Here is a 25,000-nt window from a genome sequence, read left to right as displayed (position 1 = left end):
ATTTTCATTTTAGTTAAAGTTTAAGTGATTTTGTTGTTTGTAATTTTTAAATATTTTTTTTAAATGTTTGTATATTTTTTAAACTTTTTGTTTAATGTTTTAGTTTATTGTCATTTGTATTATTATTTTGTTATATTATATAGTATTTATATATATTATATAGTATATATATATATATATATATATATATATATATATATATATATATATATATATATATATATATATATATATATATATATATATATATATATTTTAAATATTTTATTTTATTTCAAGTATAGTTTTAGTTTTAGTTAATGATAATAACCCTGATTGTTTTGTAGAAAACACAATCCCAGAGTGCATTAATGAAAAGGGTGGATGAAGTGAAAGAAAGATGAATTTAATTAAATTCCTTAAAATTATTGATATAATAATAGTAGAATTAGACATGGACTATTGTATTTTTTCATGCATTTTATGTGTGATTATGGCTCAGCGTCATGTAAGAAGTCAAGCAGTCCAGCACATGTTCTTGACACCGAGAGCAGTTTTTGCATGGAGCTATATAGAGCATCAGTTATGAGGTTCATTTCCGACGCTCCCTCAGAAGACAGCTGCCCATGTAGACAGCCAGACGGGTTTAAAGCAGAACCATGTCGAAAACTTCCCTTGACATTTCTGACAAATTAACAGGGCCAATCCACTTCCGATTGCGATGGAAACCGGCGGGAAAGCTCTCCTCGCACCGACAGCCCCGAGCTGTGACATTCTGTAAGTACCGCTGAAGTTCGCCGGAGTCTAATTAGGGTTGCGCTGCTCTGTCGGCATGGCGATTAATGGAGCCTGCGGCATGACGACGGTACTTTGCATTTGATTAACCTCACGGAGGCCAGACTGACACGCGGAGAGATTGAGCACTCGCTCTTGACAGCCGCTCGTGTTTATAAACGCTGATAATCCAGCGGGCCGTCAGCGGCGTGTGTAAACACAATTATGATGGATCAGGACTGTAATGACTCGGGCTCCGGGGTCTGACTGCGTTCTCAAGTGTCTCTCTGTGTTCTGCAGGAGTGTGTGTACGTGTACCTGTTGGAGGCGGAGTCTCGGCTGCGATGTGAAGACCCGCCCCATGAGGTGCCCACAGAGGGGAAGCTCAGGTAAGGGGCGGGGCTTATGCTAATCACCTGTGGGTGGGTGTCGTAATCAAGCAGTTTTGTATATTTTCTTTTTTAAAATTTTTAATGTATATTTATAACTATATTTTGAGTTATATATTGGCATTAAATTACAGAAAACTAGTTATAGTTATATAGTTTTTGTTAATATTATAGTATGTAAAGTATAGTTTTGGTTAATATTTTGAACTTTTTTTTTTTTTTTTAGTTTTAGTCATTTTGTTGTTGTTTTTTGTTGTTTTTTAAAATATGTCTAATGATAAGTTTTTATTAAGTTTAAGTTTTATTTTTTTTTTTTTTCAAAAAATTTCAAGTAATAAAACTGTTTTTATTGTTTGTTTTAATTAATGATAATAACCCTGACACATTTCTTTTTATTTTTAGGTAGTTGTCATGCCAACATTTCTCATATAGTTTAAACTGATGTACTAAAATAATAATAATAATAAAAAAAGAAATGAACTAAAAATGAATAAAAACTTTGGTAACACTTTAGTATGGGGAACACATATTCAACTACAAGTTTTCCCTCGATAAACTCCTAATTTACTGCTTATTAATAGTTAGTAAGGTAGTTTTTGTAGCGTTTAAGTTTAGGTATTGGGTAGGATTAAGAATGTAGAATAAGGTCATGCAGAATAAGGCATTAATATGTGCTTTATAAGTACTAATAAACGGCCAATATACTAGTAATATGCATGCTAATAAGCAACTCATTAAAATTGAGAATTAAACCCTAAACTAAAGCGTTACCCAAACGTTATACTTGTAGTGCTGTCAAATCGATTAATCGTGATTAATCGCATCTAACATAAAAATTTGTTTACATAATATGTGTGTATGTGTGTGTATACACACAGACATGTGTTTAAAATATATAAATGTAATAATATATACATACATATTTTATGTAAACTAGGGCTGTCAAACGATTAATCGTGATTAATCGCATACAAAATAAAAGTTTGAGTTTGTATAATATATGTGTGAGTAATGTGTGTAATTAATATGTATATATAAATACACACAAATTAATGTATATATTTAAGAGAAATATGTTATTTATGTACAAGAAATGTATTTATATATAATATAAATTATATAGAAATATAAATAACTACATATGCTTGTAAATATTTCTCAAATATATACATGGATGTGTTTGTATTTATATATACATAATAATTACACACAGTACACCCACATATATTAGGCAAACTCAAACTTTTATTTTGTATGCGATTAATCGTGATTCATCGTTTGACAGCCCTAATGTAAACACAAACTTATGTTAGACGTGATTAATCGCGATTAATCGATTTGACAGCACTACTTAGAGACATTTTAAAAATGACAAAAACACAACAAAATTCACTCAAATTAAAGTGAAAACAGAAATTATAAAACTATTTTTTAAAAATATTACCAAAAACTATGCAACACTATCTCATGACCAATTCGTACATATTTTATGAGGTGGCAAATTCGTACGAATTCATGCGATTTGTCTAAACCCCAGTGTCGGGTAGGTTTAGGGGTGGGGTTAGGGGTAGATCATTTGTACGAATTCATACGAATAACACGTTTATGTACGCAAGTGTATGAAATTTGATGATTTGCTGCGAGTAATGACTTTGGGTCTGTTCTTCACGTGTGCTGGAGCCTGTAGTTCAGAGAAAGCTGGTCAGTCGTCTGAGGCTGATGGTCAACTGCTGGTCAGTTCATCTGTTTTCTGAGTGAGTGACACTTGATGCTCTGCCGCGGTCAGCTCTGTTTTGTGTCTCAGTCTCTTTCTTCTGATGACAGATGAAGCGGTGTGGTAGATTTCACTCTCAACCCTGATGAACCCACTGATTTGTGTTGCGTGAGAAATGTCAGAATCGAGCGCTCGCCTTTTCTCTTTTCTCTCCGAATAGACACACGCGTCAATCATGTCTGACCTCTGACCTCTGCTCCTGGGTTTGTATCATAAAAGTTTTAGGGTCAACCAGATCGCAGCAGTTTCTTCTGTGTTTGTGTGCTCAAATTCGTATGAAAATAAAATAATGTAATTGCATCTTTTTAACTCACAATTCTGGATCACAATTGTAAGTTTATATTTATATATAAATTCCATAAATCCGTCTTCGAGATGCAGCTAATAGAAATGTGTAACGGCATGTCGAAAAATGAATGTTCATATCATTAATATCGAATTTCGTTTCTCTTTTATCCGCTGTTTTTCTGACCTCACCTTGGCTCTTTTTTCATTCTGCTAATGGTTCTGATGTCAAGCTGTCAATCAAATCTATAGCCCACGCCCCCCACAAGGAAGAGAGATCCGCCCACTTCTCCCACTCTCTAATTAATTGGCCTCTTTCAGTGATTGACAGTTATATTCCAGGTTGCCCGGGGAAACCAGATCCGAGTGTCAGCCGGTTTGAAAGTACTGAGCATTACATCATAGATATATATAGAGCTGTAACTTATCAGACCGAAACGGCCACACAATGACATTTTGTGCAATTTTATGACAGTTCTGCTTAGAAAAACCAGTTTGCACTGGGCAAACATCACATTTTCTATTGAGAATGTAAAAATGTAGTTATTTTTGCCGTTGTGTTTGGAGCTGCTCACAGAAATAACACACAAGAGCTTTGATAAAGCGAGTCCGTGACTCTCATTAAAGTGGGTTTAGAAACACACACACACACACACACACGCTTCTCTAGATAAACAGCTGTTCTTGAGCGATCGGCGAGGGGAAATCGAGACGATATCTCAGAGATGAGCGTCCGGGCTCAAAGAGAGATCGCTCAATTCACTCCTGCGGTGAGCGCCGACCTTCTCAGCGAGATTCCCAACCAAACGGAGGGATTATCCGTCTGATCCGTCCATCTTCAGCGAGTACTTGAGCTCTGCTGTCACTCGCTGACTCTATTCTCCGTCTTATGTGTCTTTCAAATGTAAATATGTGATGTTTGAAGTCAAGAGCGTTTCTAATGCATGCAGAAGGTCGAGATCTTCACTCTAGTGTGACACGGATCTTAATTCTATTTTTATCCATGCACACAGGCTGTGTTTCACATCAGCAGATGCCTCAGGAAGCATTGCAGTTTGTGTCGGAAAATTTTAGGAACATTTTTTCATATTTATTCTAGGGCTGTCATGATTACATTCGAGAACTCGATTAAAATAATCCTCGATTTACCTGTGTCGATTAACCGGCAAAATACCAGATCTGATGAATTCCACAGACGGTTTATTGATTTATTGTTATTATATGTGTATTTTAAGTCATTTTAAAGGCTATTGTTCACTTAGGTCTATTTCATTACCACAAAAAAAAACTAACCAATTACTCGATTAATCGTCAAAATAATTGATCGATTACTCGATTACCAAAGTAATCGTCAATGACAGCCCTAATTTATTCATTTAAAAATTCATTTTTTATTATTTATTAATTAGCCATGACATTAAAACTAATACACTGTAAAAAGTGGTAACCTTTAATTGTTAAATTAAAGAGTTATTTCTAATCCAGTTTTGCTGGTATAAATGAATGTATTTACGTTGATTCAGTGATAATAAATAATATTTTTGACTTCAATAAAACCAGTTCATTTAGATGTTATCATGTTAGGTTATAATTTTTTTATCAGTGTATTTAAAAGTATATCTAACATATTTTAAGTATCATATTATTAATAGTAGTTTATATAATTATTTTTAATATGTAATTTAATTTTTTCATGATACACTAACTCAAGTAAAGTCAGTACTGTGACTATCCTGTTCATTATATCAGGATTAAGTCAGGAGCACACGTGGCACTTAAATGACTGTTTCCTGAGAATCACCCAATAATATTTGGATGAAGAATTCAGTGTGCAGACGGAGATATTAGGAAAGAATTTCCGTCAGAGAGTCCAGATGATGAGATCAGATGAGGAAATTCTCTTGATTGTTTGAGTACACTGAAAAAAAAGATTGTAAATTAGGATTATTAGACTGCATTGCTAACATGATTTTTCAAATTTGTAAATAAAGCAAAGATTATTGGAATAGATTTTACACTAAAATTCTATTTCAGTCATTTCATGTTTAATTCAGTGTTGCAAATAGTAGTTTATTTGCAATTTCCTAGCAAAGAAAATTCTACACCAATTTTTTTCATTGTATGGTTTTTGGGAAAATGCTTTTTTAGTCTTTCTACTTCAAAATTCCATTCTGTCACTTGAGTTTCTTTGTAATTATTTGTGAAATGTAACAATTTTTGATAGAAAATTGTTACAAAAAAATTCTTCACCAACTTTTTACTTTAACTGTTACTTCAGTGTCTTTCTGTTTTTTTAGTGTGTTATTTGTTAAATTTAGCAAATTCTGAATGAAAATTGATTCAAAGAAAATTCTACACTACATTTTTTTCATTGTACGTTTTTCGATAAAATACTGTTTCAGTCTTTCTACTTCAAGATTCCATTCTGTCAATTGAGTTTGACTTTGTAATTATTTGTTAAATTTAGCAATTTCTGAATGAAAATTGTTTCAAAGAAAATTCTACACTACATTTTTTTCAGTGTACGTTTTTCGATAAAATACTATTTCAGTCTTTCTACTTCAAGATTCCATTGTGTCAATTGAGTTTGACTTTGTAATTATTTAAATTTAGCAAATTCTGAATGAAAATTGATTCAAAGAAAATTCTACACTACATTTTTTTCAGTGTACGTTTTTCGATAAAATACTATTTCAGTCTTTCTACTTCAAGATTCCATTGTGTCAATTGAGTTTGACTTTGTAATTATTTAAATTTAGCAAATTCTGAATGAAAATTGATTCAAAGAAAATTCTACACCAATTATTTTTCAGTATACGTTTTTCCGGTAAAATACTATTTCAGTCTTTCTACTTCAAGATTCCATTGTGTCACTTGAGTTTGACTCTGTAATTATTTGTTAAATTTAGCAAATTATGAATGAAAATTGTTTCAAAGAAAATTCTACACCAATTTTTTTCAGTGTATGGTTTTTGGGAAAATGCTTTTTTAGTCTTTCTACTTCAAAATTCCATTCTGTCACTTGAGTTTCTTTGTAATTATTTGTGAAATGTAACAATTTTTGATAGAAAATTGTTCCAAAAAAATTCTACACCAAATTTTTTAGTGTACGTTTTTCAAGAAAATACTATTTACATCTTTTTAATTCAAAATTTGGTCCCACTTTATATTAAGTGGCCTTAACTACTATGTACTTACATTTAAATTAATCATTTGATACAATGCACTTACTGTGTACATACATGTTTTTAAATTGTACTTATATTTTAAAAACACCTGCATGTAATTACATCTGTAATTAATTTCTGTTATTACATTAATAATTACACTGTTGACCCATCCCTTACACCTTACCCCCACCCTTAAACCTACCCATACCACCAAAGCTTTCCCTAACCTTACCCATATCCCACCTCAATAGCAGCACAAGTGTTTTGCAATTCAATATGATCCCAATAAGTACATTGTACTTATTTTTTGATGTAAGTACATAGTAGTTAAGGACACTTAATATAAAGTGGGACCCAAAATTGAACTGTTACTTCAGTGTCTTTCTGTTTTTTAGTGTGTTATTTGTAAAATTTCAAAAACTTTTTTTCAGTGTACATTTTTCGATAAAATACTATTTCAGTCTTTCTACTTCAAGATTCCATTCTGTCACTTGAGTTTCTTTGTAAGTATTTGTTAAATTTAGCAAATTCTGAATGAAAATTGATTCAAAGAAAATTCTACACCAACTTTTTTTCAGTGTACATTTTTTGATAAAATACTATTTCAGTCTTTCTACTTCAAGATTCCATTGTGTCACTTGAGTGTCTTTGTAAGTATTTGTAAAATTTTGCAATTTCTTAGTGAAAATTGTTTCAAAGAAAATTCTACTCCAATTTTTGTCTATTTTCAGTCTTTTTACTTCAAAATTCAATTGATTTCCTTTGTAATTATTTGTGAAATTTTGCAATTTCTGAGCAAAAATTGTTTCAGAATCAATTCTACACTAATTTAGTGTAGTTTTATTTTCAACATTTGCATCGATCAAGCGTTGAACCGACCTGCTAATTTCAACATAAAAATATTCATGAATTTCACTTCTAAAGAAGAAGGTTTTGTAAATCACCCGAGACTCGCAGCAGTGAGTCATTCAGAAATTCAATCTATAGATTTGAAACACCCTGAAATAGCGACCTGTAGTCAGTTACCGTGGTAACACTGTGAAAATGCCATGAATATTTGCACTTTACCACAGATAATCTGTCACGCTTCGACTGAACGGCATATCTGTATGGAAAAGAGTGAGGAACACGTGTGGAATTGCATTATTCAATGTGTTTGTGTGTTAATTCCCTTCAGAAGGAGTTTAAAAGAGCTCAGCAGCAGATAAGAGTGTAGAAATGAAACTCTACATGCGTTCTATCATCTCAGGGATTTGTTTTATTCACACAATATCTGCTCATTATTCAGACCTCACACAGGCTTAATGTACTTGGCATTGAAATGCGTTTGTCGTGTGATAATAATGCGATTGAAACGAGGCGACACCTTTGATTGCAGTTATTTGTATTTTGTGTGTAGTAACATTCAGAGAGGAAAAACACATTTAACCCTCATTGATCAGTGTGTGTGTGTGTGTGTGTTATCATACAGAAAGAAAAGAGAAGCACAGAATAATAGAGACATGAGCATTTGAATGCCATTAGATGTGTGTTGTGTGCAGGTGTGCAGAGTAAAGCCATTTATCACAAACACAACGCTTTCATCAGACATTAGCATGAGAAAAAACACATTTACATGAAACCAGAGAGAGAAAGAGCGGAAACATGAAAGAGACAGACAGGTGAATCTGATGTCATGAACCAGCTCGTCATCATTTGTCAATGATCGGAGGAGATATTAAAGCAGTATTTCGCTCATAAGTCATCATTTACTCTCATACTATTTCAAAGTTGAATTTCTTTCATTCTTTGTCTCCAAAGTCAGATGCGGGATTTTCCCGCATAACTTTCAGCAATAAAAATGTTGTCTGATGATCAGATGATGATGTACATTACTGTTAAGTTGTGAAATATTATTCCAATGTGAATATATAGTAAAGTGTAATTTATTCCTGTGATCAAAGCTGAATTTTCAGCATCATTACTCCAATCTTCAGAGTCACATGATCCTTCAGAAATCATTCTAATATGATGATTTGCTGCTTAAGAAACATTTATGATTATTATTAAAGTTGAAAACAGTCATATTTCTGTGGAAACCTTATTATTCATGCATTTCATTGACTTTAAACAGTTAAGGTGTAACTCGTCTGTGTGGTTTGGCCTTCATGTCGTTTGTTTGTGAGTTTCCAGTCATTCTGATTTCCAGCAGCGCTCTGTTGCAATTTTCCAAATAGGAAGTTGGACTTTTGCAGTCGAATGGAGCGCAGCTTAACTACCACCTGTCACTGACGGCAAAACAAGGTGCAAATCATGGTTTCTGATGTGAGAGAACGAGTGTCAGCTGTTTACAAATGGACCAGCATTTCGGTATAGAAGCTGTAGTTTCTAGAGAAACAAGAGAAATGGACAAAATACAGAGATACACACATGTGAATAATTTTAACAAAATAAGAGAGATCATACAAAATGCATGTTATTTTTTGTTTAGTACTGTGCTGAGTAAGATATTTTACATAAAAGATGTTTGCATTTAGTTCACAAGACAAAACAATAGCTGAATTTATTAAAATAACCCCATTCATAAGTATGTGAAGCATTGATTCTCAGTACTGTGTGTGGTCACCTGATGATCCACGACTGTTTGTGTGTTTTGTGATGGTTGTTCATGAGTCTCTTGTTTGTCCTGAGCAGTTAAACTGAGCTCTGTTCTTCAGAAAAATCCTCCAGCTCCTGCAGATTCTTCAGTTTTCAAGCATTTTTGCATATTTGAACCCTTTCCAGCAGTGACTGAATGATTTTGAGATTCATCTTTTCACACTGAGGACAACTGAGGGACTCAAACAGAAGATACTTCCATGTTTCCCGGAAGACAAATTAAGTACAATTTACTTAAGGACCTAGAACATTGTCGGTGGAGGAGGAGATCAGTAATATATTGTGGAGCCTGGCCATTTAACCCCTTATACACATATAATAAAGCTTTAAATTTCACAAAATATTTAACCGGCAGCCAATGAAGTGAAGCCTAGCCAGGTGAGATATGTTCCCTCTTTCTGGTTCCAGTAAGAAGCCTGGCGGCGGCGTTTTGTACTGGTTGCAGGCGGGACAGAGAGGATTTAGCCACACCTGGGTATAGTGAGTTACAGTAATCCAGCCTGGAGGATATGAAAGCATGGATTACTCTCTCCAAGTCCTTGACTGTTAAAAACGGTTTCAATTTAGCGATGGATCTAAGATGGTAAAAGCTATTCTTCACCACTGAATTTATTTGTTTGTCAAATTTAAGGCTGTTATCAAAAATCACCCCCACATTTTTTTGCATAAGGATGGGAATTCACAGATAAAGGACCCAACTGGTTATATATCTGTATAACAGCAGCTGGTGGTCCAAAAACTACAATTGAAGACTTCAGATGCCGTCTGAAATTTCCTTCTAAAATGAGCATTTTTATCAAGCTTGTATGTTTAGGTTCAGTACTTTCACTTTAATGGCAATCAATAGGTAATTTTCATTGCTATTAAAGTGAAATAACTGAACATAAACATGATAAAAATGCTCATTTTAAAAGAAAATTTCAGACGGCACTTAGAGGCTTTTGCATCTGAATTCTTCAATTTCAGTTTTTGAGTCATTTAGAGTTAAAAAATTGGCTGCCAACCAGCATCTTACTTCCACAAGAGCATCATAATTATCTCCGTGTTTCAAAGGGAAGTACACCTGAGTATCATCTGCATAAAAATTATAGGGAATGTTATGCTTCTGAAAAATCAAGCCTAAAGGGAGCAAATAGAGTGAAATCAAAAGCGGGCCCAGAATTGATCCCTGTGGTACGCCACAAGTTAATGGTACAGAAGAGGAAGAGAAATTGCCAATATCCACTGAAAATGTTCTATCACAGAAATAGGATTTAAACCAATTTAATGCAGTACCTTGAATTCCTACATATTTACTCAACCGTTCAAGCAAAATGGCATGATCAGTGGTGTCAAAAGCTGCACTGAGGTCCAAGAGGATTGCACAGTTTCCTGAATCCAGAGCTAACAGAAGATCGTTCAACACCTTCAGCAAAGCTGACTCTGTACTATAATCTTGTCTAAAACCAGTCTAAGAAGTTATTTTCACTTAAAAATACAGTCAACTGATGGAAGACAACCTTTTCCATTACTTTTGATAAAAACGGTAATTTTGAAATGGGGCTATAGTTGTCCAAAATATAAGGATCAGAACCGACCTTTTTTCGGAGTGGATTCACTGCTGCATGTTTCAGAACTGATGGAACAGTGCCTTGAGATACTGTTTATTATTGTGAAAACTAAAGGTTCAACGACACTCAGCACTTCATGAAGAGACGAGGAGGTTCCACATCCAAGGAGCAGTAGAAAGCTTCATATTATGGAAAACCTCCACAAGAGAGGAAGATGACACAGGCTCAATCTCAGTTAAACAGGCTGGACATGGGTCAATAACAGTTAAATGCCTATCAAATTTAGTGATGCAAGATCGAATATTGTTAATTTCATCAACAAAAAACTTCAAAACGTTATCACACATTGTTGGTGAAGCATCAGGAAATGAAAGCATAGTGAGATATAGAGTCTTTGGACTATGTGTATGCTTTGATGCTCCTTCTGGAGCATCAGTGAATGTTTGAACCTTTTTTAATAGTTGAGTTTGAGTCCTTCAGTTGTCCTCAGTGTGAAAAGATGAATCTCAAAATCATTCAGTCACTGCTGGAAAGGGTTCAAATATGCAGAAGATGCTGGAAAACTGAAGAATCTGCAGGAGCTGGAGGATTTTTCTGAAGAACAGAGCTCAGTTTAACTGCTCAGGACAAACAAGAGACTCATGAACAACCATCACAAAACACACAAACAGTCGTGGATCATCAGGTGACCACACACAGTATTGAGAATCAATGCTTCACATACTTATGAATGGGGTTATTTTAATAAATTCAGCTATTGTTTTGTCTTGTGAACTAAATGTAAACATCTGCTACAGTATGTTCAATATCTTACTCAGGACAGTACTAAACAAAAAATAACATGCATTTTGTATGATTTCTCTTATTTTGTTAAAATTATTCACATTTCCACAGATTCTGCAAGTGGTTCACATACTTTTTCTTGCAACTGTATATAGATATATATATATATAATTAGAGGTCGCATTAGACTTTTAATAACTTTTGTTTTTGTAAGGTTAGTGTTGGGGACATTACACATAGGGAATATCCCCATAAAACATGGAAACCCAACATGTGTGTGTTTGTGTCTGATCACACATCTATGTTGTCATGGGAACTGGCGTGGAGCAGGACTTTGCTGTGTGGGTGAGAAAAACTCTGGGTCATCTCTCTCTCTCTCTCTCTCTCTCTCTCTCCTGAAGAATGTTCCGGAAATCTGGAAAACTGCAGAGCAGTTGGACAGACGTGATGACAGATTGTTACACACACACAGTTCTGTCCAGTATGAAACTGTATTCGATACTGAAGGAGAAACAATCAGTCTTTTGCGTTGAGTGTGTGTGAGTGAGTGTGTTTGTGAAGTGAACTGACGTGAAGGTAACCCATACTCTGAATCTGTCCCATCCAAGTTAGTTCACACACATTAGGAGCAGTGAGTGGTGAACACACACACACACACACACACACACACACACACCTGGGCAGCCATTTGAGCATTTGGGGGTTTGGTGTATTGCTCAAGGGCACCTCACTCGTTTCCTGCCTAGACTCTCTAACCATCATTAGGACACACACCGGCTATAGGTGGAGCGGAGAGAGAGTGATAGAGTTCATTCAATGGATGGGGATTATTAGGAGGCCATGATTGGTAAGGGCTACACCCCTACTCTATTACTCTATTATTAATTAAACTTATTAATAAATGTTCATTTATTAAACATATTAATACATGTTCATTTCCAACATATTTTGGGCAAAAAATACAGTGATTGTTTAACAATACTACCAAATATTTAACCCAATCGCTGGGTTTGTCCATTTTTAACCCAGCATTTTTTAGCTTTTATATGTTTTTAATACAAACCCGATTCCAAAAAAGTTGGGACACTGTACAAATTGTGAATAAAAAAGGAATGCAATAATTTACAAATCTCATAAACTTATATTTTATTCACAATAGAATATAGATAACATATCAAATGTTGAAAGACATTTTGAAATGTCATGCCAAATATTGGCTCATTTTGGATTTCATGAGAGCTACACATTCCAAAAAAAAAGTTGGGACAGGTAGCAATAAAAGGCCGGAAAAGTTAAATGTACATATAAGCAGTGTTGGGGAAAGTTACTTTTAAAAGTAATGCATTACAATATTGCGTTACTCCCTAAAAAAGTAACTAATTACGTTACTTCGTTACTTTTTATGAAAAGTAATGCGTTACTTTACTTTTGCGTTACTTTTTCTCACCGGGGCTGGGCTTGCTTGTTTGTTTGTTTTTTAATAACGACAAAAAAGTTCTATTTTTGGCAAAAAAGGCCCTTTCACACCAAAAGTGAAATCAATAAGCCTCAGGCTGAAGGAAAAGCATATTTACACCTGTACAGTAGAGGGCGCAGCTCAAACAAACCTTTCAGATGTGCTGCCGTTCTGGATTTAAGAAGAATAGGATACAGGAGAAGGAAGTTCTAGTTCTTATTTCTAAATCTAATCTAAAGTATTTCTGCTTATTAGTATGGCTGAATTAGATATATTGAAGGTCAGCAGCAGAGACATTGGTTAATAATTGAGATTAAATACATAAGGTATATTTGTGTAATTTAATATAGTGAATTATTACAGGTTTGCAAAAATTCTGAGATTGCATTTCACTGTTTTTATTCATTTTGAGGAATACTGAATGTTTTTGTGCAAGTGAGATGAGTAAATGCATGTTCACATTTAGTCTAGAACTACAATAACCATCATGCTTACACAGCGCACACAATATCTCTGCACTTTATTTCTCACAACATGGGGACAACATGTCAGTCAATAAATGTGAAAAAGTAACTTGCGTTACTCATTTGAAAAAGTAACTTAGATATTTTGTTGTAAATTGAAAAAGTAATGCGTTACTTTACTAGTTACTTGAAAAAGTAATCTGATTACGTAACTCAAGTTACTTGTAATGCGTTACCCCCAACACTGCATATAAGGAACAGCTGGAGGACCAATTTGCAACATATTAGGTCAATTGGCAACATGATTGGGTATAAAAAGAGCCTCTCAGAGTGGCAGTGTCTCTCAGAAGTCAAGATGGGCAGAGGATCACCAATTCCCCCAAAGCTGCGGTGAAAAATAGTGGAGCGATATCAGAAAGGAGTTTCTCAGAGAAAAATTGCAAAGAGTTTGAAGTTATCATCATCTACAGTGCATAATATCATCCAAAGATTCAGAGAATCTGGAACAATCTCTGTGCGTAAGGGTCAAGGCCGGAAAACCATACTGGATGCCCGTGATCTTCGGGCCCTTAGACGGCACTGCATCACATACAGGAATGCTACTGTAATGGAAATCACAACATGGGCTCAGGAATACTTCCAGAAAACACAATCCACCTTGCCATTCGCCGTTGCCGGCTAAAACTCTATAGGTCAAAAAAGAAGCCATATCTGAACATGATCCAGAAGCGCAGGCGTTTTCTCTGGGCCAAGGCTCATTTAAAATGGACTGTGGCAAAGTGGAAAACTGTTCTGTGGTCAGATGAATCAAAATTTTAAGTTCTTTTTGGAAAACTGGGACGCCATGTCATCCGGACTAAAGAGGACAAGGACAACCCAAGTTGTTATCAGTGCTCAGTTCAGAAGCCTGCATCTCTGATGGTATGGGGTTGCATGAGTGCGTGTGGCATGGGCAGCTTACACATCTGGAAAGGCACCATCAATGCTGAAAGGTATATCCAAGTTCTAGAACAACATATGCTCCCATCCAGACGTCGTCTCTTTCAGGGAAGACCTTGCATTTTCCAACATGACAATGCCAGACCACATACTGCATCAATTACAACATCATGGCTGCGTAGAAGAAGGATCCGGGTACTGAAATGGCCAGCCTGCAGTCCAGATCTTTCACCCATAGAAAACATTTGGCGCATCATAAAGAGGAAGATGCGACAAAGAAGACCTAAGACAGTTGAGCAACTAGAAGCCTGTATTAGACAAGAATGGGACAACATTCCTATTCCTAAACTTGAGCAACTTGTCTCCTCAGTCCCCAGACGTTTGCAGACTGTTATAAAAAGAAGAGGGGATGCCACACAGTGGTAAACATGGCCTTGTCCCAACTTTTTTGAGATGTGTTGATGCCATGAAATTTAAAATCAACTCATTTTTCCCTTAAAATGATACATTTTCTCAGTTTAAACATTTGATATGTCATCTATGTTGTATTCTGAATAAAATATTGAAATTTGAAACTTCCACATCATTGCATTCTGTTTTTATTCACAGTTTGTACAGTGTCCCAACTTTTTGGAATTGGGTTTGTAGTTTAAAGTTTTAGTTAATGAATGTAACCCTGGTTTACAGTACATCACATGACAGAAGTGAAGGTTGTTTCATGTTGATTGTAACGAAGATGCTCTTGAGGAACACACTCGAGTGTGTGTCCATGCAGCCTTTTAGGAATCCCGTCTCTGTGTTTAAAGGTCTGTTCCGCGGCTCTGTCCCGTTTGATGTGGTCAGGGTGAAATCGGAGTGCTTTGATTGTAAGATTAGACGTCACACACCTTTATGAGACTTCAAACAGACGTCCTGAGAGAGAGAGAGAGACACAACAAAAGCAGCAGCATCTCTCGACGTCCTCGCCAAAGATCTGAACACACACACACACACACACAGAATGAGTGGAAAAAACTCTTTAAAATGCTCCGGCAGCGGTCAGCCTGTAATCAGACTTCTGGACCTTTAGCTTCTCAACACAAACTTCAGTTTGAGGCCAGAGAGAGAGAGAGAGAGAGACACAGACAGACAGGGTGCAAATTGGTTTTCACCAGCTGAATAGCTCTGGCTGTAAAGCAGCAGTGCATGATGGGATACCCGCCAGCGTGGAGCTGTGCTTGCTTTCTTTGTAAAGCCCTTTAAAGTGGAACAGATCAACCTTTCCCTCTTTTACTGATTCTTTCTCGCTGATCCGTTCTTTAATTCCCTGCAGAGGCCGTGTTGAGAATCCGTACTGCGACAACACTGAACGGGCTCATTTCTCCAACAAAACACCTCATCATCGTGATTTAGGTCACATGAGTTTGTTCAGCAGAGCGAGTCAGTTCATTCCAGTGGCCTGATTCACTGATTCAAACGATTAATGAATCAATATTGTTTCTTTTCTTCTATGCATTATGCAGTTCATTAATATTTTGCAACAATGCAATATTGCATATTAATACAAATAATGAGTGAAGAAGGAGATTGTGGCTGATGTCACTGCCGTTCATTCGCTGCACTGGAGATCAAGGTCAAGTTGAGAAGATACTGCATATTTAGATGAGTGTAGTTCAACTTTTCCAGAGTTATTTTAGTGTTCATTTAAGTCGGGAACTGATGTTTGGCTTTTGTGCAAGTTAAATGTTTATTCGTTCTGATGATTATGATTTCACGGCTGCTGCTCCGGGTCTTAACCTGATGTTTACCAGCGTGAAATGAGCTCAAGCGCTGAAATGATTCTCATTGATCGCGTTTGTGTTTCAGAGACGCGGTTAACCAGCAGAAGAGACTCCAGTGCTCCGGTCTGCCGCCATCAGAACTACACGAGAAACACACGAGCGCACTGACCGCGCCGCTGCCGCCTGATAAACGAGGTGTGTGTGTGTGTGTGAACAAGCCAACCTGATTACACACAGTGGCGTTAAAGCAAAGAGATGATATGATAATGAAAGTTTTATAAAGTGAGAAATTTTCATTTACACTGCTGAACTTTTAGCCCACTTTCATCAGATTTTCATATTTTTTTCTTTAAACTCTTTCTCTTTTCTTGTTCCCATGGTGACTATTGCTATGTAGTACTATTTTTACAGGGTAACAATGGTGTGAGTGAGTGTGTCCGCTATATTTTTATACAAGTACAATTACATACATTAACACTATATAAAGTAAATATAAAGAATGAATAAAATGTATAAAAATAATTTTGGGATTATTGGCTACAGCTTTGCAAGATAAGGTTAAGTCATATAGACTCACGTTAAGATGTAAGTCATATGATTATACTGTCATACAGCATATATTTTAATATTTAACATCTGGCGCAGTGTCTTTCTCTTTAGAGCTCTACTGTACGTGTATTACTGTAAATCTGTCTTTGTTTGTTGTACACATGACACATCTGAAGCGTGACTCTTTGTCTCTGTCTCTAGTGCTCATCATACCGTTAGTGGACCGTGATGAAGCCAAGGTTATCTCTCTGATTCTGGTGAGTTCTGTCTCTCTCGCTGTAGTTTCAGACACAATAGTGCTGTGATTGGCCTGTCTCGCCTCTTCAGCACTGAACGAATGAATCCTGAGTTCAGACGAATGAATGTCAGGGTTTTTTTGCGTGTGGAAATTTGATATAGCTCGTTATTTTTAACGAGATGCCTAATGTTGTGGCTTTACAGGCGACATTAGTCCAATTAAAGTGTTTATTTCTAATTGAGTAATAAAACTTTATGATTTTATGAGATTTTTGAGTGCAGGGGAGACGTTTTATTGCAGCGTCTGTGACGCGTAATAAAAGAGTCGGTTCTGACGGATTGTATCAGATCAAGGACGCATTTATAGATTCTTGAGAGACTGACCAGTTTACTAGTGAAACGCAACAAACCAGCTAACGTGTTTGAGCTTCTAATAGAAAAAACATTTTTTTCTGCTAAATGCATGAATGTAAATGTAAATTCATCCCATCACACTCAAAGAACAGCTTTTGCATAAAATTCTCCGCCTTTAATAATATATTTCTGACAGGGAAAATGCCTTCTTGTGAGTTCTTGTTTTCAATATTGATGTTATACAAGCAAGAATGCAATTTTTTTCACAAATATCAATGCGCTTGCAAGTATGACATTGATTTTATACAACAGTTCACCAAACAAAAAGGTAATATTAAGTTTAAACACAGTTATTGTTTGTTCTATTTATGAAATAATAGTTAGAACAAAAGCCACAGTGTTTCCAGTTTCATTGGTGAACGAATCTGCAGCTTTGAATGAATCGGTAGAGTCAATGATTCAATGACTCATTCATAAATACAGTCGCTTGCTTCATTACTGAATGAATGAATGAATGAATGACTCACTCACTCATTAAGACAGTGATTTGCTGCCACCTACTGGAGCTTTTAGTTTAATATTTAAAAGTGTCACTTCATTTTTACCATCATTTCATGTTTCTCTATTGAACTTTTTTCTTTTAAAACATTATCTCATAACATTATTTATGCCATTGTAACTGCATTCATGCCACCTAATTTATTTGATCAAAAATACAGTAAAATAGTGAAATATTATTCCAGTATAAATCAGCTGTTTTCTATGTGAATATATAGTAAAGTGTAATTTATTCCTGTGATCAAAGCTGAATTTTCAGCATCATTACTCCAGTCTTCAGTGTCACATGATCCTTCAGAAATAGAAAGTGTGAAAGAACAGCATTTATTTAGAATAGAAATATTTTGTAACATTATAAATGTCTTTACTGTCACTTTTGATCCGTTTAATGCGTCCTTGATGAATTTATTTTATGAATGTTAGATTTTTTCTTTTTATTTCTGTCCTTTAGTGTCGGCACTATTAGATCAGCAGCTGTGTCTCATGGGAAGTGTGTGTGTTGAGTGTCTCTCTGGGACTCTTGCAGACGGACTCGGGGGTCTAAGGTCACAGTGTGACCCCTAAAGCAAATGGAGGATATCCCCAGAGGACGACTGTGTGTGTGTGTGTGTGTGTGTGTGAGCGCTGGCAGAAAAAGAGCAGGTCGTTTGCTGAGGGAAGTAATGGATTGTGTGATTTATTTGACACAGTGTCTGTCACTCTCTCAACAGCTCTGCTGTAAACTACTGACTGAACAAGACGAACAAAACCTGAACATCCTGGAAAAACACGTAAGACACAACACACACCTCACACTCATCCCAGAGAGAAACACACAGCCACAGAGAACGTAAACACATCTTGTAATATTAGCTCTTTCTACCATATAGAAATTTACCATGGTACCACAGTTATTGTTACTACTGTAAAATGTTAATTTTTTTAATTGATTTTTTTTCTCAATGATATTTTTTTATTTTTATATTTAATTATTTATTTTTTATATTAATTACTTTTTTATTTATTGATTTATTTTATTTTATTTTATTTTATTTATTTATTCCCAAAAAATAAGAATAGCACTCTCTAAAAATACAGAAATTTACCATAGTACCCGTTATTTTTACTACTGTAAAATTATCATTTTATTTATTTTTATTTATTTTTAATTATATTATTTTATATTTATTTTATGTCATTTCATTATTTTATTTTAATTTAATTTAATTTTATTTTATTTTATTTTATTTTATTTTATTTTATTTTTATTTATTTTTTTTATTTATTTTTTCACCCCTTAAATAATAATATTAGCCCCATTGTTAAATTTACTATAGTATCACAATAATTTTTACTATAAGAAAATATATATATTTTTATTAATTTGTTTATTTTTTCAAATAGATTTCCATCCCCCTGGTGTGAATAGATCCATAAGAACGAATCATTTCATTTCAAAGCCTTAAACAGGCCCTCTTACTATAGTATTTTGGTGGAGACCGTGGTATATTCCTGTAAGGGCTCTTTCATCCTCATGTTTCTCTCTGTGGAGTCAAAAGCCAAACTTCCTCCATCTCCTCAGGTTTTATTTGAGGTGATAAGGGTCCAAAAGCTTTCATCATACCATCATCATCATTATCATCATCAGAACACACACACACACACACACACACACACACACTCCACAGAGCTTTGATTCTGTTGATTAGAGAAGCAATTTAACATCAGACGCTTTAAAAGCATCTTCTGAACAAGAGAGCAAACAAATAACGAATGAAAGGAAAGAGTCGTGGAATAAAGAGAAAGAAACAGCAGCAGTAGATTTGTTGAATAGAAGTTCATTCTGTTTCTGATGTGATATTCTCTTGTACTGTACAATATAATGTACAGTTGTGTTCTTGTCTTCTGATTGGTCAATCCAGTGGCTTTAAAACTCAATATAGTGAAGATAATGTGAAGATAGCAGAACAAACACCCGTTAGATGTCACTCTCATATTCACTCGTTCTTTATCTGCTCTGGTAATCAAACGTCTGACATGTTTCAGTGAGACGGAAGAACAGAAGCAGAGGAAAGAAAGAGAGACTGTCGTCCTCCATTAGCTGTGTTTGCCCTCGTAATGTTCGCAAAAGCGTGTGTATGTCGAGTCTGCATCAGAAAACACAATGAACATGACAGAGAGAGAGAGAGAGAGAGAGAAAATAAAACAGAATAGAGGCAGGCAATAAATCTGAAGGCCATTTACGAATGGTCATAGTTATTTGCCCTTTTATGAAAATAGATATGAAGATCAGAAAAAGGGATTGAGATCCAATTTCTGTCATAAGAGATCAAAGGACTGAGATGAGAAAAGGAAATGTCGTTCATCCCTCGGTTTGTGCTCTGAGCTGGTTGAAGTCGATATGAATTAAAATTGAAGAAAAAACATGTTTGTATTCATAACCTTGCATTAAAATGTATTAACTTGCTCCACCTGTGCGCAATATAATCAATATACATAATGATAATGTCAATCAAGTAGTGTTTTTGTATTCGTTGTTTTATATCATTGTACACATATAAGCTTATAGATAGATAGATAGATAGATAGATAGACAGAACGACAGATAGATAGATAGATAGATAGAACGACAGATAGATAGATAGATAGATAGATAGATAGATAGATAGATAGATAGATAGATAGAACGACAGATAGATAGATAGATAGATAGATAGACAGAACGATAGATAGATAGATAGATAGATAGATAGATAGATAGAACGACAGATAGATAGATAGATAGATAGATAGATAGATAGATAGATAGACAGAACGACAGATAGATAGATAGATAGATAGATAGATAGATAGAACGACAGATAGATAGATAGATAGATAGATAGATAGACAGACAGAACGATAGATAGATAGATAGATAGATAGATAGATAGATAGATAGATAGATAGATAGATAGATAGATAGAACGACAGATAGAACGACAGATAGATAGATAGATAGACAGAACGACAGATAGATAGATAGATAGATAGATAGATAGATAGATAGATAGATAGATAGATAGATAGAACGACAGATAGAACGACAGATAGATAGATAGATAGATAGATAGATAGATAGATAGACAGAACGACAGATAGATAGATAGATAGATAGATAGATAGATAGATAGATAGAACGACAGATAGATAGATAGATAGATAGATAGATAGATAGATAGATAGATAGATAGATAGATAGATAGATAGATAGATAGATAGAACGACAGATAGAACGACAGATAGATAGATAGATAGATAGATAGACAGAACGACAGATAGATAGATAGATAGATAGAACGACAGATAGAACGACAGATAGATAGATAGATAGAACGACAGATAGAACGACAGATAGATAGATAGATAGATAGACAGAACGACAGATAGATAGATAGATAGATAGATAGATAGATAGATAGATAGATAGAAGGACAGATAGAACGACAGATAGATAGATAGATAGATAGATAGACAGAACGACAGATAGATAGATAGATAGATAGATAGATAGATAGATAGATAGATAGATAGATAGACAGAACGACAGATAGATAGATAGATAGATAGAACGACAGATAGATAGATAGATAGATAGATAGATAGATAGATAGATAGATAGATAGATAGATAGATAGATAGATAGATAGATAGATAGATAGATAGATAGATAGATAGATAGATAGATAGAACGACAGATAGATAGATAGATAGATAGATAGATAGATAGATAGATAGATAGATAGATAGATAGATAGAATGACAGATAGATAGATAGATAGATAGATAGATAGATAGATAGATAGATAGATAGAACGACAGATAGATAGATAGATAGATAGATAGATAGATAGATAGATAGATAGAATGACAGATAGATAGATAGATAGATAGATAGATAGATAGACAGAACGACAGATAGATAGATAGATAGATAGATAGATAGATAGATAGATAGATAGATAGAACGACAGATAGATAGATAGATAGATAGAATGACAGATAGATAGATAGATAGATAGACAGAACGACAGATAGATAGATAGATAGATAGATAGATAGAAAGACAGATAGAACGACAGATAGATAGATAGATAGACAGAACGACAGATAGATAGATAGATAGATAGATAGATAGATAGATAGATAGATAGATAGACAGAACGACAGATAGATAGATAGATAGATAGATAGATAGATAGATAGAACGACAGATAGATAGATAGATAGATAGATAGATAGATAGATATATAGATAGATAGATAGATAGATAGATAGATAGAACGACAGATAGATAGATAGATAGATAGATAGATAGATAGATAGATAGATAGATAGATAGAATGACAGATAGATAGATAGATAGATAGATAGATAGATAGATAGAACGACAGATAGATAGATAGATAGATAGATAGATAGATAGATAGAATGACAGATAGATAGATAGATAGATAGACAGAACGACAGATAGATAGATAGATAGATAGATAGATAGATAGATAGATAGATAGATAGATAGATAGAATGACAGATAGATAGATAGATAGATAGATAGATAGATAGATAGATAGATAGATAGATAGATAGATAGACAGAACGACAGATAGATAGATAGATAGATAGATAGAAAGACAGATAGAACGACAGATAGATAGATAGATAGACAGAACGACAGATAGATAGATAGATAGATAGATAGATAGATAGATAGACAGAACGACAGATAGATAGATAGATAGATAGATAGATAGATAGATAGAACGACAGATAGATAGATAGATAGATAGATAGATAGATAGATAGATAGATAGATAGATAGATAGATAGATAGATAGATAGATAGATAGATAGATAGATAGATAGAACGACAGATAGATAGATAGATAGATAGATAGATAGATAGATAGATAGATAGATAGACAGAACGACAGATAGATAGATAGATAGATAGATAGATAGATAGATAGATAGATAGATAGATAGATAGATAGATAGATAGATAGATAGATAGATGTTTCTGGAATACTGAGGCTAAAGGAAGCGTGTTGAGGGAAATCAAAAGAGGGCCAAGAATAGATCCCTGTGGAACACCACAATGGATAGAGTGCAGAGGGTGAAGGGAATGATTCAATGATATTTACAGAGAAAGTATGAGGTGAACCACTGTGGACAGCAGAAGGTCATTCGTAACCTTCAGCAATGCAGCGCTCTAAAACCAGATTGAAACAAAATATTAAATAGTATCCAGGTATGAAGTAAACTGTAAGAGTGCAACCTTTTCCAAAACCTTTAAAATGAGGGAGTTTAGAGATAGGCTGGTAGTTGTCATGCAGGTGGGGTCAGGATGAGCTCCTTTCAATCGCATGTTTAAAGGTGCCCTAGAACATTCTTTCACAAGATGTAATATAAGTCTAAGGTGTCCCCTGAATGTGTCTGTGAAGTTTCAGCTCAAAATACCCCATAGATTTTTTTTAATTAATTTTTGTAACTGCCTATTTTGGGGCATAATTAGAAATGCCCGATAAATCCTCACACTCCCCGCCCATCGAGCTCGCGACTATAATACAGTGTATAAACAAAGTTCACACAGCTAATATAATCCTCAAATGGATCTTTACAAAGTGTTCGTCATGCAGCATATCAGATCATGTGAGTATAGTATTTATTTGGATGTTTACATTTGATTCTGAACGACTGTTGGAGAGATTTATAAAGAATGAAGATGCGTATACAGACTGCAATCGTTTAAAAAAGAAAATAACGACATGGCTCTTGTCTCCGTGAATACAGTAATAAACGATGGTAACTTTAACCTCATTTAACAGTACATTAGCAACATGCTAATGAAACATTTAGAAAGACAATTCACAAATATCACTAAAAATATCATGATATCATGGATCATGTCAGTTATTATTGCTCCATCTGCCATTTTTCGCTGTTGTTCTTGCTTGCTTACCTAGTCTGATGATTCAGCTGTGCACAGATCCAGACGTTAATACTGGACTGCCCTTGTCTAATGCCTTGAACATGAGCTGGCATATGCAAATATTGGGGGCGTACATATTAATGATCCCGACTGTTGCGTAACAGTCGGTGTTATGTTGAGATTCGCCTGTTCTTCGGAGGTCTTTTAAACAAATGAGATTTATATAAGAAGGAGGAAACAATGGAGTTTGAGACTCACTGTATGTCATTTCCATGTACTGAACTCTAATTATTTAGCTAAGCCAAGGTAAATTCAATTTTCAATTCTAGGGCACCTTTAAAATTTTCTGGAAATACCACCTTTATTAAAATCTATATTGAGATCCAGCAGCTGACTCTGTGTGTGTCCATCAGCTCACCGTGGCCTGTAAGCGAGTGAGAGATGTGCAGAGATGCTCCAAACGGCCACATGGGCAATCCCACAATGCACCAGCGGAGCCCAAACCCAGCCCACAGCCGGAGGACTACAGAGAACTCGACCGCAAGATCTTACAGCTGTGTGGTAAAAACACACAAACACACCAGACACATCTGTCTTACTGTAGCATCGAAGCACTGTGAAATAATCGAGTTTGAGATTGCATGTGACATAATGTTCATTTCAGAACACAAGTATCTTTGACTAACTTTATAGCCTATAGCAATGCTCTAGCAACCACCCAGACCTGACGTGAGTTTGGACAGTCAAATACTGCATCTGTGTGATTGGCAGGTGAGCTGTACGATCTGGACGCCGCCTCTCTGCAGCTTAAAGTCATCAACTATGTAAGTATACGACACCAACAGCTGAACAAAACATGCTTTAAAAAGAGAACAGAACTGGCTTTTCTGCTCCGAGTCCTCGAGTAACAACAGCATTGATCTGTTTTTGTGTAGTTATGTATGAGGAAGGTCGCGTGGCTTTTATTGAGAGCCTGACGCCTCCAGCTCCTCGTGAAGGTCGCCGAGCTTTTCACTGATTTACAGTCCCTCTGGACTCTTATTAAATTACAACAACTCAAAGAAATAAGCTCGCAAAACAATTAACCTCAGTCTCAACCAAAGTCACGAGTCAAACACACACACATGCTTTTCTATTCAGTGTCATTTGACTTTGTGCTGAGAGAACATGAACTAATTGTGCCTACATAGACACCATGTTTGGACATAATAAAAGTAGTAACCTAGTAATGCCCTAGCAACCACATAGCAATGCACAACAACAAAAAGAAAGAAAAAAAGTCACAAAATCTAGCATTATGCTGCTTTCTGTGACATTTAAGGGAGAGAAAATATCATTAGCTTGGTATAAACACAACAGAGGTCATGGAAAGATTCAGAAACAAATGCAGCC

At 35.1% G+C, this 25,000-nt stretch overlaps 1 protein-coding gene across 1 annotated transcript in view; it reads left to right on the top strand.

Moving 5' to 3' along the window:
• LOC125249607 (cGMP-dependent 3',5'-cyclic phosphodiesterase) overlaps positions 1-25,000 on the top strand; it is a 167,520-nt gene that overhangs the window by 124,082 nt on the left and 18,438 nt on the right. The window contains 6 exon segments of the mRNA XM_048161925.1: positions 1,054-1,142; positions 16,046-16,155; positions 16,711-16,766; positions 18,369-18,428; positions 24,022-24,169; positions 24,380-24,432. Coding sequence (XP_048017882.1) covers positions 1,054-1,142; positions 16,046-16,155; positions 16,711-16,766; positions 18,369-18,428; positions 24,022-24,169; positions 24,380-24,432 — 516 coding nt within the window.

This window comes from Megalobrama amblycephala, linkage group LG16 (assembly GCF_018812025.1).
Source record: "Megalobrama amblycephala isolate DHTTF-2021 linkage group LG16, ASM1881202v1, whole genome shotgun sequence".
In the NCBI taxonomy this organism is placed as follows: Eukaryota; Metazoa; Chordata; class Actinopteri; order Cypriniformes; family Xenocyprididae; genus Megalobrama; species Megalobrama amblycephala.
Note: the sequence above shows the minus strand (reverse complement) of the source record. Positions and strands in the feature narration are given on the sequence as shown.